General features: G+C 54.5%; 1 protein-coding gene across 2 annotated transcripts in view; it reads right to left on the bottom strand.

The window, feature by feature from the left end:
• The window catches only part of LOC142908136 (rho GTPase-activating protein 20-like), a 73,950-nt gene that overhangs the window by 43,858 nt on the left and 10,311 nt on the right, over positions 1-19,781 (bottom strand). Inside the window, exon 1 of one of the 2 annotated variants that reach the window (XM_076058400.1) lies at positions 5,593-6,796. The exons of the other annotated variant lie outside the window; for it this stretch is intronic. Within the exon in view, the coding sequence (XP_075914515.1) occupies positions 5,593-5,608 (16 nt within the window). The 5' untranslated portion in view covers positions 5,609-6,796. Of the gene's footprint in view, positions 1-5,592; positions 6,797-19,781 lie in introns of those variants that run through there. 2 annotated transcript variants of the gene reach the window in all.

The raw sequence follows: 19,781 nt of genomic DNA, 5'->3' as shown, positions 1-19,781 counted from the left end.
ACACGGGGGAGACACGGGGAGACACGGGGTCACTGAGGGAGACACGGGGTCACTGAGGGAGACACAGGGAGACACGGGGAGACACGGGGAGACACGGGGGAGACACGGGGTCACTGAGGGAGACACGGGGTCACTGAGGGAGACACAGGGAGACACGGGGAGACACGGGGAGACACGGGGGAGACACGGGGGAGACACGGGGTCACTGAGGGAGACACGGGGGAGACACGGGGAGACACGGGTCACTGAAGGAGACACGGGGAGACACGGGTCACTGAGGGAGACACGGGGGAGACAGGGGGGAGACACGGGGAGACACGGGGAGACACGGGGTCACTGAGGGAGACACGGGGAGACACGGGGAGACACGGGGTCACTGAGGGAGACACGGAGGAGACACGAGGGAGACACGGGGAGACACGGGGGAGACACGGGGAGACACGGGGGAGACACGGGGGAGACACGGGGAGACACGGGGGAGACACGGGGAGACACGGGGGAGACACGGGGTCACTGAGGGAGACACGGGGGAGACACGGGGGAGACACGGGGAGACACGGGGGAGACACGGGGTCACTGAGGGAGACACTCACTCACTGACTCACTCACCCACTCACTCACCCACCCACCCACTCACTCACCCACTCACTCACCCTCTCACTCACCCACTCACTCCCTCACCCACTCACTCACCCACCTACCCACTCACTCACACACTCACTCACTCACACACTCACTCACACACTCACTCACTCACCCACTCACTCATTCACTCACACATTCACTCACTCACCCACTGACTCACTCACTCACCCACTCACCCACTCACTCATTCACTCACACATTCACTCACTCACCCACTGACTCACTCACTCACCCACTCACTCAATCACTGACTCACTCACCCACTCACTCACCCACCCACTCACTCACTCACCCACTCATTCACCCTCTCACTCACCCACTCACTCCCTCACCCACTCACTCACTCACCCACCTACCCACTCACTCACCCACTCACCCACCCACCCACTCACTCACCCACTCACTCACTCACCCACTCACCCACCCACCCACTCACTCACCCACTCACTCACTCACCCACTCACTCACTCACCCACTGACTCACTCACCCACCCACTCATTCACTCACCCACCCACTCACTCGCTCACTCACCCACTCACCCACTCATTCACTCACTCACCCACTCACTCACCCACTCACTCACTCACTCACCCACTCACTCACTCACCCACTCACTCACTCACCCACTCACTCACCCATTCACTCACTCACTCACCCATTCACTCACTCACTCACCCACTCACTCACACACTCACTCACACACTCACTCACACTCACCCACTCACACACTCACTCACTCACACACTCACACACTCACTCACCCACTCACTCACTCACCCACTCACCCATTCACTCACTCACCCACTCACTCACACACACACTCACTCACACACCCACTCACTCACACACACACTCACACACTCACTCACCCACTCACTCACACACCCACTCACTCACACACTCACTCACTCACCCACTCACTCACACACCCACTCACTCACCCACTCACTCACCCACTCACTCACTCACCCACTCACTCACTCACCCACTCACTCACACACTCACTCACTCACACACTCACCCACTCACTCATTCACTCACACACTCACTCACTCAGACACCCACTCACTCACACACCCACTCAGTCACTCACACACTCACTCACCCACTCACTCACACACACACTCACTCACCCACTCACTAACACACTCACTCACCCACCCACTCACCCACTCACTCCCTCACCCACTCACTCACTCACCCACTCACCCACTCACTCACACACTCACTCACCCACTCACTCCCTCAACCACTCACTCACTCACCCACTCACTCACACACTCACTCACACACTCACTCACTCAGCCACACACTCACACTCACCCACCCACTCACTCCCTCACCCACTCACTCACTCACCCACTCACTCACACACTCACTCACTCAGCCACTCACTCACACACTCACTCACTTACACACTCACACACCCACACACCCACTCACTTAGCCACACACTCACACACTCACTCACACACTCACTCACATACTCACTCACACACTCACCCACTCACTCACTCACCCACCCACTCACCCACTCACTCACTCACACACTCACCCACTCGCTCACACACTCACTCACACACACTCACTCAACCACCCACTCACTCACTCACCACTCACCCACCCACTCACCCACTCAGCCACACACACACCCACTCACTCACCCACTCACTCACTCACCCACTCACTCACTAACCCACTCACCCACTCACTCACACACACTCACTCACTCACCCACTCACTCACACACACTCACTCACCCACTCACCCACCCACTCACTCACCCACTCACTCACACACACTCACTCACCCACTCACCCACCCACTCACTCACCCACTCACCCACTCACTCATTCACTCACACATTCACTCACTCACCCACTCACTCAATCACTGACTCACTCACCCACTCACTCACCCACTCACTCACTCACCCACTCATTCACCCTCTCACCCACTCACTCCCTCACCCACTCACTCACTCACCCACCTACCCACTCACTCACCCACTCACTCACCCACCCACTCACTCACCCACTCACTCACTCACCCACTCACTCACCCACTCACTCACTCACCCACTGACTCACTCACCCACCCACTCATTCACTCACCCACCCACTCACTCGCTCACTCACCCACTCACCCACTCATTCACTCACTCACCCACTCACTCACCCACTCACTCACTCACTCACCCACTCACTCACTCACCCACTCACTCACTCACCCACTCACTCACCCATTCACTCACTCACTCACCCACTCACTCACACACTCACTCACACACTCACTCACACTCACCCACTCACACACTCACTCACTCACACACTCACACACTCACTCACCCACTCACTCACTCACCCACTCACCCATTCACTCACTCACCCACTCACTCACTCACCCACTCACTCACTCACACACTCACTCACCCACTCACTCACACACCCACTCACTCACACACTCACTCACTCACCCACTCACTCACACACCCACTCACTCACACACCCACTCACTCACACACTCACTCACTCACCCACTCACTCACCCACTCACTCACCCACTCACTCACTCACCCACTCACTCACTCACCCACTCACTCACACACTCACTCACTCACACACTCACCCACTCACTCATTCACTCACACACTCACTCACTCAGACACCCACTCACTCACACACCCACTCACTCACACACTCACTCACCCACTCACTCACACACACACTCACTCACCCACTCACTAACACACTCACTCACCCACCCACTCACCCACTCACTCCCTCACCCACTCACTCACTCACCTACTCACCCACTCACTCACACACTCACTCACCCACTCACTCCCTCAACCACTCACTCACTCACCCACTCACTCACACACTCACTCACACACTCACTCACTCAGCCACACACTCACTCACCCACTCACTCACACTCACCCACCCACTCACTCCCTCACCCACTCACTCACTCACCCACTCACTCACACACTCACTCACTCAGCCACTCACTCACACACTCACTCACTTACACACTCACTCACACACCCACACACCCACTCACTTAGCCACACACTCACACACTCACTCACACACTCACTCACTCACATACTCACTCACACACTCACCCACTCACTCACCCACCCACTCACCCACTCACTCACTCACACACTCACCCACTCGCTCACACACTCACTCACACACACTCACTCAACCACCCACTCACTCACTCACCACTCACCCACCCACTCACCCACTCAGCCACACACACACCCACTCACTCACCCACTCACTCTCTCACCCACTCACTCACTAACCCACTCACCCACTCACTCACACTCACTCACTCACCCACTCACTCACACACACTCACTCACCCACTCACCCACCCACTCACTCACCCACTCACTCACTCACCCACCCACTCACTCACCCACCCACGCAGCCACTCACCCACCCACTCACCCACTCACCCACACACTCACCCACCCACTCACTCACCCACTCACTCACCCACCCACTCACTCCCTCAACCACTCACTCACTCACCCACTCACTCACACACTCACTCACTCACACACTCACTCACTCAGCCACACACTCACTCACCCACTCACTCACACTCACCCACCCACTCACTCCCTCACCCACTCACTCACTCACCCACTCACTCACACACTCACTCACTCAGCCACTCACTCACACACTCACTCACTTACACACTCACACACCCACACACCCACTCACTTAGCCACACACTCACACACTCACTCACACACTCACTCACTCACATACTCACTCACACACTCACCCACTCACTCACCCACTCACTCACTCACACACTCACCCACTCGCTCACACACTCACTCACACACACTCACTCAACCACCCACTCACTCACTCACCACTCACCCACCCACTCACCCACTCAGCCACACACACACCCACTCACTCACCCACTCACTCACTCACCCACTCACTCACTAACCCACTCACCCACTCACTCACACTCACTCACTCACCCACTCACTCACACACACTCACTCACACACTCACCCACCCACTCACTCACCCACTCACTCACTCACCCACCCACTCACTCACCCACCCACGCAGCCACTCACCCACCCACTCACCCACTCACCCACACACTCACCCACCCACTCACTCACCCACTCACCCACTCACTCACCCACCCACTCACTCCCTCAACCACTCACTCACTCACCCACTCACTCACACACTCACTCACTCACACACTCACTCACTCAGCCACACACTCACTCACCCACTCACTCACACTCACCCACCCACTCACTCCCTCACCCACTCACTCACTCACCCACTCACTCACACACTCACTCACCCACTCACTCACCCACCCACTCACTCACCCACACACTCACCCACCCACTCACCCACCCACTCACACTCACACACTCACTCACACACTCACTCACTAACTCACACAAATGTAATAAAATCAGCTACACACCCACACACTCACCCACCCACACACTCACCCACCCACTCACTCACACTCACCCACTCACTCACTCACACACTCACTCACTCACCCACTCACTCACTAACTCACACACTCACTCACCCACCCCCTCACTCACTCACACACCCACTCACTCACTCACCCACTCACACACTCACTCACCCACTCACCCACCCCCTCACTCACACACTCACCCACTCACCCACACACTCACTCACTCACCCACTCACTCACTAACTCACACACTCACTCACCCACCCCCTCACTCACCCACTCACCCACTCACTCACACACTCACTCACTCACTAACTCACACACTCACTCACCCACTCACCCACCCACCCACTCACCCACCCACTCACCCACCCACTCACACACCCACCCACTCACTTACTCACTCACTAACTCACACAAATGTAATAGAATCAGCTACTCACCGTTACAATGCAACATTCACAGCGGCCTCCTCACAGACGTCAACTTCACCACAATTCACCATCTGACGCATCTCTCGCACGTGACGAACGATGTCGTGGTTGTGGTGGTGGTTGTAGTGGTGGTGGTTGTCGTGGTGGTGGTGGTGTTTGTGGTGTTTGTGGAAGTTGTATGTTAGTGGTGGTTGTGATGATTGTGGTGGTGGTGGTGGTTGTCGTGGTGGTGGTGGTGGTTGTGGTGGTTGTGGTGTTTGTGGTGGTTGTGGAAGTTGTATGTTAGTGGTGGTTGTGATGATTGTGGTGGTGGTGGTGGTTGTGGTGGTTGTGGTGGTGGTTGTGGTGTTTGTGGTGGTTGTGGTAGTTGTATGTTAGTGGTGGTTGTGGTGGTTGTGGTGGCGGTGGTGGTTGTGGTGGTGGTGTTTGTGGTGGTTGTGGTGGTTGTGGTGGTTGTGGTAGTTGTATGTTAGTGGTGGTTGTGGTGGTTGTGGTGGCGGTGGTGGTTGTGGTGGTGGTGTTTGTGGTGGTTGTGGTGGTTGTGGTGGTTGTGGTAGTTGTATGTTAGTGGTGGTTGTGGTGGTTGTGGTGGCGGTGGTGGTTGTGGTGGTGGTGTTTGTGGTGGTGGTTGTAGTGGTGGTGGTTGTCGTGGTGGTGGTGGTGGTTGTCGTGGTGGTGGTTGTTGTTAGAACTAACGGCGCTAGGAGCCGTGGTCGTGGTGATTGTGGTGGTGGTTGTGGTGGTTGTGGTGGTGGTGTTTGTGGTGGTTGTGGTGGTTGTATGTTAGTGGTGGTTGTGGTGGTTGTGGTGGCGGTGGTGGTGGTTGTGGTGGTGGTGTTTGTGGTGGTTGTGGTGGTAGTTGTATGTTAGTGGTGGTTGTGGTGTTTGTGGTGGTTGTGGTGGTTGTGGTAGTTGTATGTTAGTGGTGGTTGTGGTGGTGGTTGTGGTGGTTGTCGTGGTGGTTGTTGTGGTAGTGGTGGTTGTGGTGGTGGTGGTTGTGGTAGTGGTGGTGGTTATGGTGGTGGTTGTGGTGGTGGTGGTGGCGGTGGTGGTTGTGGTGGTGGTTGTGGTGGTGGTGGTGGTTGTGGTGGTGGTTGTGGTGGTGGTTATGGTGGTTGTGGTGGTGGTTGTGGTGGTTGTATGTTAGTGGTGGTTGTGGTGGTGGTGGTGGTGGTTGTGGTGGTGGCGACTGAAGGTTGGAGCTGGGAGTTTGTGACACAGGATGCTAAATTTAGCTTCAAACTCGGGGGTGTGGAGTGGTGGTGGTGGGGAGTGGTGGGGAGTGGTGGTGGGGAGTAGTGGTGGGGAGTGGTTGTGGGGAGTGGTGGTGGTGGGGAGTGGTGGTGGGGAGTGGTGGTGGGGAGGGAGTGGTGGGGAGTGGTGGTGGGGAGTGGTGATGATGGTGGGGAGTGGTGGTGGGGAGTGGTGGTGGGGAGTGGTGGGGAGTGAGTGAGTGTTGGTTCACAATTAAGGTAACTCAAACGTGCGTTGGCGGACGGGCGCGGGTTACCCTTATTGTGACAATGATAGCACCTGGTGACGTCATAGACCCAGTGAACAGCTGCGAGTTAAAGTCGGGAGTGGGGGGTCACCCCCAACCCCCCACTCACCCCCCCCACTCACCCACTCACTCACCCACTCACCCCCCCCCACTCACTCCCCACTCACCCCCCCACTCACCCACCCACTCACCCACCCACTCACCCACCCACTCACTCACCCACTCACTCACCCACTCACCCCCCACTCACCCCCCACTCACCCACCCACCTACTCACCCACTCACCCACCCACTCACCCCCTACTCACCCCCCACTCACCCACTCACTCACTCACCCACTCACCCCCCCACTCACCCCCCCCCCCACTCACCCCCCACTCACCCACTCACTCACCCACTCACTGACTCACTCACCCACCCACTCACCCCCCACTCACCCCCCACTCACCCCCCCACCCACTAACTCACCCACTCACCCACTAACTCACCCACTCACCCACTCACTCACCCACTCACCCACTCACTCACTCACCCACTCACCCACTCACCCACTCACTCACTCACCCACTCACCCACTCACTCACTCACCCACCCACCCACTCACTCACCCACCCACCCACTCACTCACCCACCCACCCACCCACTCACCCACTCACTCACTCACCCACTCACCCACTCACTCACTCACCCACCCACCCACTCACTCACCCACCCACCCACTCACTCACCCACTCACCCACTCACTCACTCACTCACCCACTCACTCACTCACCCACCCACTCACTCACCCACTCACCCACCCACTCACCCCCCACTCACCCCCCACTCATCCCCCCACCCACCCCCCCACCCACCCCCCACTCACCCACCCCCCCACCCACCCCCCACTCACCCCCCACCCACCCCCACTCACCCCCCCACCCACTCACCCCCCACTCACCCCCCCACTCACCCCCCCCACCCACTCACCCCCCACCCACCCCCCACTCACCCCCACCGGACTCCAATAATAAACTGGCAGAACGTGGGGCCGCTGTTGTAGCCGTCCTCACTCTAGGTCGACTCAGACGTAAATGGTACAGTGCGTGTGCATGAAATGGGGGGTTAAGGGAGACAAAGGCGGCCGGGAGTGGTCTTGAGCCGTCTCTCCCCTAGATTGACTCAGCCTCAAATTACGTACCTGGTGTAGCGGTGGTGGTGTAGTGGTGGTGGTGTAGTGATGGTGGTAGTGGTGGTGGTAGTGGTGGTGTAGTGGTGGTGTAGTGTTGTAGTGGTGGTGTAGTGTTGTAGTGGTGGTGTAGTGGTGGTGGTGTAGTGGTGGTGGTGTAGTGGTGGTGTAGTGGTGGTGGTGTAGTGGTGTAGTGGTGGTGCAGTGGTGGTGGTGATGTAGTGGTGGTGGTGTAGTGGTGGTGGTGTAGTGGTGGTGTAGTGGTGGTGTAGTGGTGGTGGTGTAGTGATGGTGGTGTAGTGGTGGTGTAGTGGTGGTGGTGGTGTAGTGGTGGTGTAGTGGTGTAGTGGTGGTGTAGTGGTGGTGTAATGGTGGTGTAGTGTTGTAGTGGTGGTGTTGTGTTGTAGTGGTGGTGGTGTAGTGGTGGTGTAGTGGTGGTGGTGTAGTGGTGGTGTAGTGGTGGTGGTGTAGTGGTGGTGTAGTAGTGGTGGTAGTGTAGTGGTGGTGTAGTGGTAGTGGTGATGTAGTGGTAGTGTAGTGGTGGTGTAGTGGTGGTGTAGTGTAGTGGTGTAGTGGTGGTGGTGTAGTGGTGGTGTAGTGGTGGTGGTGGTGTAGTGGTGGTGTAGTGGTGTAGTGGTGGTGGTGTAGTGGTGGTGGTGTAGTGGTGGTGGTGTAGTGTTGTAGTGGTGGTGGTGTAGTGGTGGTGGTGGTGGTGGTGTAGTGGTGGTGGTAGTGGTGGTGGTAGTGGTGGTGGTGGTGTAGTGTTGTAGTGGTGGTGTAGTGTTGTAGTGGTGGTGTAGTGGTGGTGGTGTAGTGGTGGTGGTGTAGTGGTGGTGTAGTGGTGGTGGTGTAGTGGTGGTAGTGTAGTGGTGGTGTAGTGGTGGTGTAGTGTAGTGGTGGTGGTGTAGTGGTGGTGTAGTGGTGGTGTAGTAGTGGTGGTAGTGTAGTGGTGGTGTAGTGGTGGTGGTGTAGTGGTGGTGTAATGGTGGTGTAGTGGTGGTGGTGTAGTGGTGGTGGTGTAGTGGTGGTGTAGTGGTGGTGGTGGTGTAGTGGTGGTGTAGTGGTGGTGGTGTAGTGGTGGTGTAGTGGTGGTGGTGTAGTGGTGGTGGTGTAGTGGTGGTGGTGTAGTGGTGGTGGTGTAGTGGTGTAGTGGTGGTGTTGTGGTGGTATAGTGGTGGTGTAGTGATGGTGGTGTAGTGGTGGTGGTGTAGTGGTGGTGGTGTAGTGGTGGTGTAGTGATGGTGGTGTAGTGGTGGTGTAATGGTGGTGTAGTGGTGTAGCAGTGGTGGTGTAGTGGTGGTGGTGTAGTGGTGGTGGTGGTGTAGTGGTGGTGGTGTAGTGGTGGTGGTGTAGTGGTGTAGTGGTGGTGGTGTAGTGGTGTGGTGGTGGTGGTGTAGTGGTGGTGTAGTGGTGGTGGTGGTGTAGTGGTGTAGTGTGGTGTAGTAGTGGTGTAGTGGTGGTGTAGTAGTGGTGGTGTAGTGGTGTTGTAGTGGTCGTTGTGGTGTAGTGGTGGTGTAGTGGTGGTGTAGTGGTGGTGGTAGTGTAGTGGTGGTGTAGTTCTGATGATGGTGTAGTAGTGGTGTAGTGGTGTAGTTGTGGTGGTGGTGTAGTGGTGGTGTAGTAGTAGTAGTGTAGTAGTGGTGTAGTTGTGGTGGTGGTAGTGAGTGAACATCGCCACCACTGGGGGAGAGACAAAGGCGGCCAGGCGTGGTGCTGGACACCCACCCCCCTCTGTGTCACAGTGCCGGTAGCCTTCATAGATAACAGCACTTGCCCCTACAGCCCTGCTAGAGGCTACCTGGGGGAGCTTTGTCTGTGTGTAACAGCACTTACCCCTACAGCTCTGCTAGAGGCTACCTGGGGGAGCTTTGTCTTTGTGTAACAGCACTTGCCCCTACAGCCTGCTAGAGGCTACCTGGGGGAGCTTTGTATGTCTTTGTATGTCTGTCACAGAGACAAAGCTCCCCCGTGTAGCCTCTCGCCGGGCTGTAGGGGCAAGTGCTGTGTTACACACACACAGACACACACACAACAACAACAACAACCGCCATTCGCCACTAAGTGGCGGTGATGTAACCACGACGCTTGTGCCAGGCTATGTGCACGTTGAGGCCACGTGAAGTGTCGAACGCCCGCTGGCAGGAGGTCACGGGGCAGACCCAGCAGGTGCCACGGGTCGACTGACTGAGATGACTGGCTGATGCACCACCTGTGCCCCCTACTGTGCCAACTTGCTATGCTTTAGCCACCCGGCGCTCCGCTCGTTGTTGTGAGCGTCGCTCCTCTGCCCTCCGTTGTTGTTGGAGGGCGACTGCCTCCAACTGCCCAGTAGCGTCCGTCACGAGCCTCCTCCACAGAGGCCGATCTTGACACCGCTGGTACCAGTCATCGGCAAGTCCACTCAGCTCCACGTCCTCCTGTACCACGTCACTCCATCTCTTCTCTAGCCCGTGCCGCGCCCGTTTAGCCCCCTCGATCCGGCCAAACAAAAGCTGTTTCGGCATGCGGTGGCTGGGCATGCGGGCTACATGACCCAGCCATCGCAGCCTTGCCCGCCGGAGGAGCTCACCGATGGGACCTTGCCCAGATCTTTCAAGGATTTGTGAGCTGCTCACACAATCCAGCCTGGTTAAACCCAGGATGGATCGTAGGCAGGCTAGCCTAAATGTTGTGGGGGTGGAGTGTCCGATGGTACAAAATACCAGGCAGGTGCTTAGTTTTGGTGGGGCTGTTGGTAAGGCCCCACCTCTTAGTGGCACGCTCCAGTCTCAGCAGCAGCGTCTCCAACTCCTCTGAATGAACAGCTATTACCAAATCATCGGCATACATAACGTGGTTGAGCAATAGGGAGCCATCCCTTGACCGCACCCGGGCATCGATCAGCCTCCCATTATATCTGTACCATATGGAGATTCCCCCGGTACAGCTATTGAAGGCTTCACGAACTACGTGGTCAAAATAGATCTTAAATAATGTGGGAGCCAGAGGACATCCCTGTCGCACTCCAAGGTGTACAGGGAATGGCTTTGACTCCCGGCCACGTAGTTTTACCCGGGCCCGCTCACCATCATGAAGGTCCTTAATGATCGTGAGCAGAGGGTCAGGGACTCCAAAAGCACGAAGAACGACCCAGAGCCCAGGCCTACTGATGGTATCATAGGCCTTGACCAGGTCAATAAAGCAGAGATGTAGGTCTTGTTGGAATTCCCTACACCTCTGCTGTAGCAGACGGACAGAAAATATGGCATCTGTGCAGAACCGCCCTATCCTGAAACCGCATTGGGGCTCCGCAAGCCTCCCCTCAGCGTGCCTGGCAAGGCAATGTTGAATAATCCTTGCCAGGACCTTTCCCGGCACACAGACACACACACACAGGCACACACACACACACAGACTCACACACAGACACACATACAGACACACACACAGACACACATACATACACACACACAGACACACACACAGAGTCACACACAGACACACACACACTCACACACAGACACACATACAGACACACACACAGACACACATACATACACACACACAGACACACACACACAGAGTCACACACAAACACACACCGAGTCACACACAGACACACACAGTCACACACAGACTCACACACACACACAGTCACACACACGCAGTCACACACACAGACACACACAAACACAGACACACACAGACTCATACACAGACACACACAGTCACACACACAGACTCACACACAGACAAACACACAGACACACACACAGAGTCACACACAGACTCATACACATACACACAGACACACCCACACACACACAGTCACACACACACAAACACAGACATACATACAGACAAAGACACAGACACACACACACAGACACACACAGTCACACACACATAGACACACACACAGACACACACAGACACACACACACACAAACAGAAACACACACACACAGTCACACACACGCAGTCACACACACAGACACACACACACAAACACAGACACACACAGACTCATACACAGACACACACAGTCACACACACAGACTCACACACAGACACACACACAGACACACACACACAGACACACACACACAGACACACACACAGACACACACACATAGACAGAAACAACCCCCACGCCAGAAATAGTCTCAAGAATTTAGAATCCTGCGCGCCTGGGAATAGAAACCGAGACTCACAGAGCCAGACTAAGACTCACAGAGCCAGACTAAGGCTCCCACAGGGTTCAGTGTTAATCACCGAGGCTCACAGAGCCAGACTAAGGCTCCCACAGGGTTCAGTGTTAATCACTGAGACTCACAGAGCCAGACTAAGGCTCCCACAGGGTTCAGTGTTAATCACTGAGACTCACAGAGCCAGACTAAGGCTCCCACAGGGTTCAGTGTTAATCACTGAGACTCACAGAGCCAGACTAAGGCTCCCACAGGGTTCAGTGTTAATCACTGAGACTCACAGAGCCAGACTAAGGCTCCCACAGGGTTCAGTGTTAATCACTGAGGCTCACAGAGCCAGACTCAGGCTCACTCCCACAGGGTTCAGTGTTAATCACCGAGGCTCACAGAGCCAGACTAAGGCTCCCACAGGGTTCAGTGTTAATCACTGAGGTTCACAGAGCCAGACTAAGGCTCACTCCCATAGGGTTCAGTGTTAATTACTGAGGCTCACAGAGCCAGACTAAGGCTCACTCCCTTAGGGTTCAGTGTTAATTACTGAGGCTCACAGAGCCAGACTAAGGCTCCCACAGGGTTCTGTGTTAATCACTGAGGCTCACAGAGCCAGACTAAGGCTCACTCCCATAGGGTTCATTGTTAATTACTGAGGCTCACAGAGCCAGACTAAGGCTCCCATAGGGTTCAGTGTTAATCACTGAGGCTCACAGAGCCAGACTGAGGCTCCCACAGGGTTCAGTGTTAATCACTGAGACTCACAGAGCCAGACTAAGGCTCCCACAGGGTTCAGTGTTAATTAGTGAGGCTCACAGAGCCAGACTAAGGCTCCCACAGGGTTCAGTGTTAATCACTGAGACTCACAGAGCCAGACTAAGGCTCCAACAGGGTTCAGTGTTAATCACTGAGGCTCACAGAGCCAGACTAAGGCTCCCGCAGGGTTCAGTGTTAATCACTGAGACTCACAGAGCCAGACTAAGGCTCACTCCCGCAGGGTTCAGTGTTAATCACTGAGACTCACAGAGCCAGACTAAGGCTCACTCCCACAGGGTTCAGTGTTAATCACTGAGACTCACAGAGCCAGACTAAGGCTCCCACAGGGTTCAGTGTTAATCACTGAGACTCATAGAGCCAGACTAAGGCTCCCACAGGGTTCAGTGTTAATCACTGAGGCTCACAGAGACAGACTAAGGCTCCCACAGGGATCAGTGTTAATCACTGAGACTCACAGAGCCAGACTGAGGCTCACTCCCATAGGGTTCAGTGTTAATCACTGAGACTCACAGAGCCAGACTAAGGCTCCCACAGGGTTCAGTGTTAATCACTGAGACTCACAGAGCCAGACTAAGGCTCCCACAGGGTTCAGTGTTAATCACTGAGGCTCACAAAGCCAGACTAAGGCTCCCGCAGGGTTCAGTATGAATCACTGAGGCTCACAGAGCCAGACTAAGGCTCCAACAGGGTTCAGTGTTAATCACTGAGACTCACAGAGCCAGACTAAGGCTCCCACAGGGTTCAGTGTTAATCACTGAGGCTCACAGAGCCAGACTAAGGCTCCCGCAGGGTTCAGTGTTAATCACTGAGACTCACAGAGCCAGACTAAGGCTCCCGCAGGGTTCAGTGTTAATCACTGAGACTCACAGAGCCAGACTAAGGCTCACTCCCACAGGGTTCAGTGTTAATCACTGAGGCTCACAGAGCCAGACAAAGGCTCCCACAGGGTTCAGTGTTAATCACTGAGGCTCACAGAGCCAGACTAAGGCTCACTCCCACAGGGTTCAGTGTTAATCACTGAGACTCACAGAGCCAGACTAAGGCTCCCGCAGGGTTCAGTGTTAATCACTGAGACTCACAGAGCCAGACTAAGGCTCACTCCCACAGGGTTCAGTGTTAATCACTGAGACTCACAGAGCCAGACTAAGGCTCCCACAGGGTTCAGTGTTAATCACTGAGGCTCACAAAGCCAGACTAAGGCTCCCGCAGGGTTCAGTATGAATCACTGAGGCTCACAGAGCCAGACTAAGGCTCCAACAGGGTTCAGTGTTAATCACTGAGACTCACAGAGCCAGACTAAGGCTCCCACAGGGTTCAGTGTTAATCACTGAGACTCACAGAGCCAGACTAAGGCTCCCGCAGGGTTCAGTGTTAATCACTGAGACTCACAGAGCCAGACTAAGGCTCACTCCCACAGGGTTCAGTGTTAATCACTGAGACTCACAGAGCCAGACTAAGGCTCCCACAGGGTTCAGTGTTAATCACTGAGACTCATAGAGCCAGACTAAGGCTCCCACAGGGTTCAGTGTTAATCACTGAGGCTCACAGAGACAGACTAAGGCTCCCACAGGGATCAGTGTTAATCACTGAGACTCACAGAGCCAGACTGAGGCTCACTCCCTTAGGGTTCAGTGTGAATCACTGAGGCTCACAGAGCCAGACTAAGGCTCACTCCCTTAGGGTTCAGTGTTAATCACTGAGGCTCACAGAGCCAGACTAAGGCTCACTCCCACAGGGTTCAGTGTTAATCACTGAGGCTCACAGAGCCAGACTAAGGCTCCCACAGGGTTCAGTGTTAATCACTGAGGCTCACAGAGCCAGACTGAGGCTCCTACAGGGTTCAGTGTCAATCACTGAGGCTCACAGAGCCAGACTAAGGCTCACAGAGCCAGACTGAGATTCACAGAGCCAGACTAAGGCTCCCGCAGGGTTCAGTATTAATCACTGAGGCTCACAGAGCCAGACTAAGGCTCCCTCCCACAGGGTTCAGTGTTAATCACTGAGACTCACAGAGCCAGATTAAGGCTCCCACAGAGTTCAGTGTTAATCACTGAGACTCACAGAGCCAGACTAAGGCTCCCTTCCACAGGGTTCAGTGTTAATCACTGAGACTCACAGAGCCAGACTAAGGCTCCCACAGGGTTCAGTGTTAATCACTGAGGCTCCCAGAGCCAGACTAAGGCTCCCTCCCACAGGGTTCAGTGTTAATCACTGAGGCTCACAGAGCCAGACTAAGACTCCCACAGGGTTCAGTGTTAATCACTGAGGCTCACAGAGCCAGACTAAGACTCCCTCAGGGTTCAGTGTTAATCACTGAGACTCACAGAGCCAGACTAAGGCTCCTACAGGGTTCAGTGTCAATCACTGAGGCTCACAGAGCCAGACTAAGGCTCCCACAGGGTTCAGTGTTAATCACTTAGGCTCACAGAGCCAGACTAAGGCTCAGTCCCACAGGGTTCAGTGTTAATCACTGAGACTCACAGAGCCAGACTAAGGCTCCCACAGGGTTCAGTGTTAATCACTGAGACTCACAGAGCCAGACTAAGGCTCCTACAGGGTTCAGTGTCAATCACTGAGGCTCACAGAGCCAGACTCAGCCTCCCACAGGGTTTAGTGTTAATCACTGAGACTCACAGAGCCAGACTCAGACTGCCATAGTGTTGTATTACTCACTGAGACTCACAGAGCCAGACTAAGGCTCACTCCCACAGGGTTAAGTGTTAATTACTGAGGCTGACAGAGCCAGACTGAGACTCCCAGAGGGTTCAGTGTTAATCACTGAGACTCACAGAGCCAGACTGAGACTCCCACAGGGATCAGTGTTAATCACTGAGACTCACAGAGCCAGACTGAGACTCCCACAGGGTTCAGTGTTAATCACCGAGACTCACAGAGCCAGACTAAGGCTCCTACAGGGTTCAGTGTTAATCACTGAGGCTCACAGAGCCAGACTAAGGCTCCCACAGGGTTCAGTGTTAATCACTGAGGCTCACAGAGCCAGACTAAGCCTCCCACAGGGTTAAGTGCTAATCTCTGAGACAGAGCGAGACTAAGACTCACTCCCTCAGGGTTCAGTGTTAATCATTGAGGCTCACAGAGCCAGACTAGGGCTCCCACAGGGTTTAGTGTTAATCACTGAGACTCACAGAGCCAGACTAAGGCTCCCTCAGTTAGGATTCAGTGTTAATCACTGAGGCTCACAGAGCCAGACTAAGGCTCCCACAGGGTTCAATTTAATCACTGAGGCTCACAGAGCCAGACTAAGGCCCCCACAGGGTTCAGTATTAATCACTGAGACTCACAGAGCCAGACTGAGGCTCCCTCAGGGTTCAGTGTTAATCACTGAGACTCACAGAGCCAGACTAAGGCTCCCACAGGGTTCAGTATTAATCACTGAGACTCACAGAGCCAGACTCAGGGTCCCTCATGGTTCAGTGTTAATCACTGAGACTCACAGAGCCAGACTAAGGCTCCCACAGGGTTTAGTGTCAATCACCGAGGCTCACAGAGCCAGACTAAGGCTCCCGCAGGGTTCAGTATTAATCACTGAGACTCACAGAGCCAGACTGAGGCTCCCTCAGGGTTCAGTATTAATCACTGAGACTCACAGAGCCAGACTAAGGCTCCCGCAGGGTTCAGTATTAATCACTGAGGCTCACAGAGCCAGACAAAGGCTCCCATAGGGTTCAGTGTTAATCACTGAGGCTCAAAGAGCCAGACTGAGACTCCCACAGGGTTCAGTGTTAATCACTGAGACTCACAGAGCCAGACTAAGGCTCACTCCCACAGGGTTCAGTGTTAATCACTGAGACTCACAGAGCCAGACTAAGGCTCCCACAGGGTTCAGTGTTAATCACTAAGACTCACAGAGCTAGACTAAGGCTCCCACAGGGTTCAGTGTTAATCACTGAGACTCACAGAGCCAGACTGAGGCTCCCACAGGGTTCAGTGTTAATCACAGAGACTCAAAGAGCCAGACTAAGGCTCCCACAGGGTTCAGTGTCAATCACTGAGGCTCACAGAGCCAAACTAAGGCTCCTACAGGGTTCAGTGTTAATCACTGAGGCTCACAGAGCCAGACTAAGGCTCCCACAGGGTTCAGTGTAAATCACTGAGGCTTACAGAGCCAGACTAAGGCTCCCACAGGGTTCAGTGTCAATCACTGAGGCTTACAGAGCCAGACTAAGGCTCCCATAGGGTTTAGTGTTAATCACTGAGACTCACAGAGCCAGACTCAGACTCCCATAGTGTTGTATTACTCACTGAGACTCACAGAGCCAGACTAAGGCTCACTCCCACAGGGTTCAGTGTTAATCACTGAGACTCACAGAGCCAGACTGAGACTCCCACAGGGATCAGTGTTAATCACTGAGACTCACAGAGCCAGACTGAGACTCCCACAGGGTTCAGTGTTAATCACCGAGACTCACAGAGCCAGACTAAGGCTCCCACAGGGATCAGTGTTAATCACTGAGACTCACAGAGCCAGACTAAGGCTCCCACAGGGTTCAGTGTTAATCACTGAGACCCACAGAGCCAGACTGAGGCTCCCACAAGGTTCAGTGTTAATCACTGAGGCTCACAGAGCCAGACTAAGGCTCACTCCCACAGGGTTCAGTGTTAATCACTGAGGCTCACAGAGCCAGACTAAGGCTCCCACAGGGTTCAGTGTTAATCACTAAGGCTCACAGAGCCAGACTAAGGCTCACTCCCACAGGATTCAGTGTTAATTAGTGAGGCTCACAGAGCCAGACTAAGGCTCCCACAGGGTTCAGTGTTAATTACTGAGGCTCACAGAGCCAGACAAAGGCTCCCACAGGGTTCAGTGTTGATCACTGAGGCTCACAGAGCCAGACTAAGGCTCCCACAGGGTTCAGTGTTAATCACTGAGGCGCACAGAGCCAGACTAAGGCTCACTCCCAAAGGGTTCACTGTTAATCACTGAGACTCACAGAGCCAGACTAAGGCTCCCACAGGGTTCACTGTTAATCATTGAGGCTCACAGAGCCAGACTAAGGCTCACTCCCACAGGGTTCAGTGTTAATCACTGAGACTCACAGAGCCAGACTGAGGCTCCCGCAGGGTTCAGTGTTAATCACTGAGGCTCACAGAGCCAGACTAAGGCTCCCACAGGGTTCAGTGTTAATCACTGAGGCTCGCAGAGCCAGACTAAGGCTCCCACAGGGTTGAGTGTTAATCACTGAGACTCACAGAGCCAGACTAAGGCTCCCACAGGGTTCAGTGTTAATCACTGAGACTCACAGAGCCAGACTAAGGCTCACAGAGCCAGACTGAGACTCACAGAGCCAGACTAAGGCTCCCGCAGGGTTCAGTATTAATCACTGAGGCTCACAGAGCCAGACTAAGGCTCCCTCCCCCAGGGTTCAGTGTTAATCACTGAGACTCACAGAGCCAGACTAAGGCTCCCACATGGTTCAGTGTTAATCACTGAGGCTCACAGAGCCAGACTAAGGCTCACTCCCATAGGGTTCAGTGTTAATCACTGAGACTCACAGAGCCAGACTAAGGCTCCCACAGGGTTCAGTGTTAATCACTGAGGCTCACAGAGCCAGACTAAGGCTCCCACAGGGTTCATTGTTAATCACTGAGGCTCACAGAGCCAGACTAAGGCTCCCATAGGGTTCAGTGTTAATCACTGAGACTCACAGAGCCAGACTAAGACTCCCACAGGGTTCAGTGTTAATCACTGAGGCTCACAGAGCCAGACTAAGGCTCCCATAGGGTTCAGTGTTAATCACTGAGGCTCACAGAGCCAGACTAAGGCTCCCACAGGGTTCAGTGTTAATCACTGAGGCTCACAGAGCCAGACTAAGGCTCCCACAGGGTTCAGTGTTAATCACTGAGACTCACAGAGCCAGACTAAGGCTCCCACAGGGTTCAGTGTTAATCACCGAGGCTCACAGAGCCAGACTAAAGCTCACAGAGTCAGACCAAAGACACCCACTCTTACTCCGCAAGAAAGGTTTATTTTTATTTTCGGGTGAACATCACTTCATCAAGATGGCATACAAGAGAGAGTTTACGTCTGAGCGGATCTAGAGGATGCCCAGTGCCCAATGCGAAACCGTGTGTGGCAATCTCCCTGTTACTCGTATCCAGCTGCTGCACAGTCACTCGATAACCCACTCAGTCACTCAGTCAGTCACTCAGTCACTCACTCACTCAATAACCCAGTCAGTCACTCACCCAGTGCCTCACTCACCCACCCAGTCACTCACTCACTCACACATCCGCCCAGTCATTCACCCACCCGCCCAGTCACTCACCCACCCACCCAGTCACTCACTCACCAAGTCACTTAGTCACTCAATAACTCACTCAGTCACTCACCCAGTCAGTCACTCACCCAGTTACTCAGTCACTCACCCAGTCCCTCAGTCACTCACCCAGTGCCTCAGTTACTCACCCAGTTACTCACTCACTCAGTCCCTCAGTCACTCACCCACCCAGTCACTCACTCACCCAGTCACCTAGTCACTCAATAACTCACTCACTCACTCACCCAGTCACTCAATAACTCACTCAGTCACTTACCCACTCTCACCTGGTCACT

This window comes from Petromyzon marinus, assembly GCF_048934315.1.
Source record: "Petromyzon marinus isolate PM22_M1 ecotype Great Lakes invasive population chromosome 73 unlocalized genomic scaffold, UKy_Petmar_22M1.pri1.0 chr73_unloc.3, whole genome shotgun sequence".
Classification (NCBI taxonomy): domain Eukaryota; kingdom Metazoa; phylum Chordata; class Hyperoartia; order Petromyzontiformes; family Petromyzontidae; genus Petromyzon; species Petromyzon marinus.
Note: the sequence above shows the minus strand (reverse complement) of the source record. Positions and strands in the feature narration are given on the sequence as shown.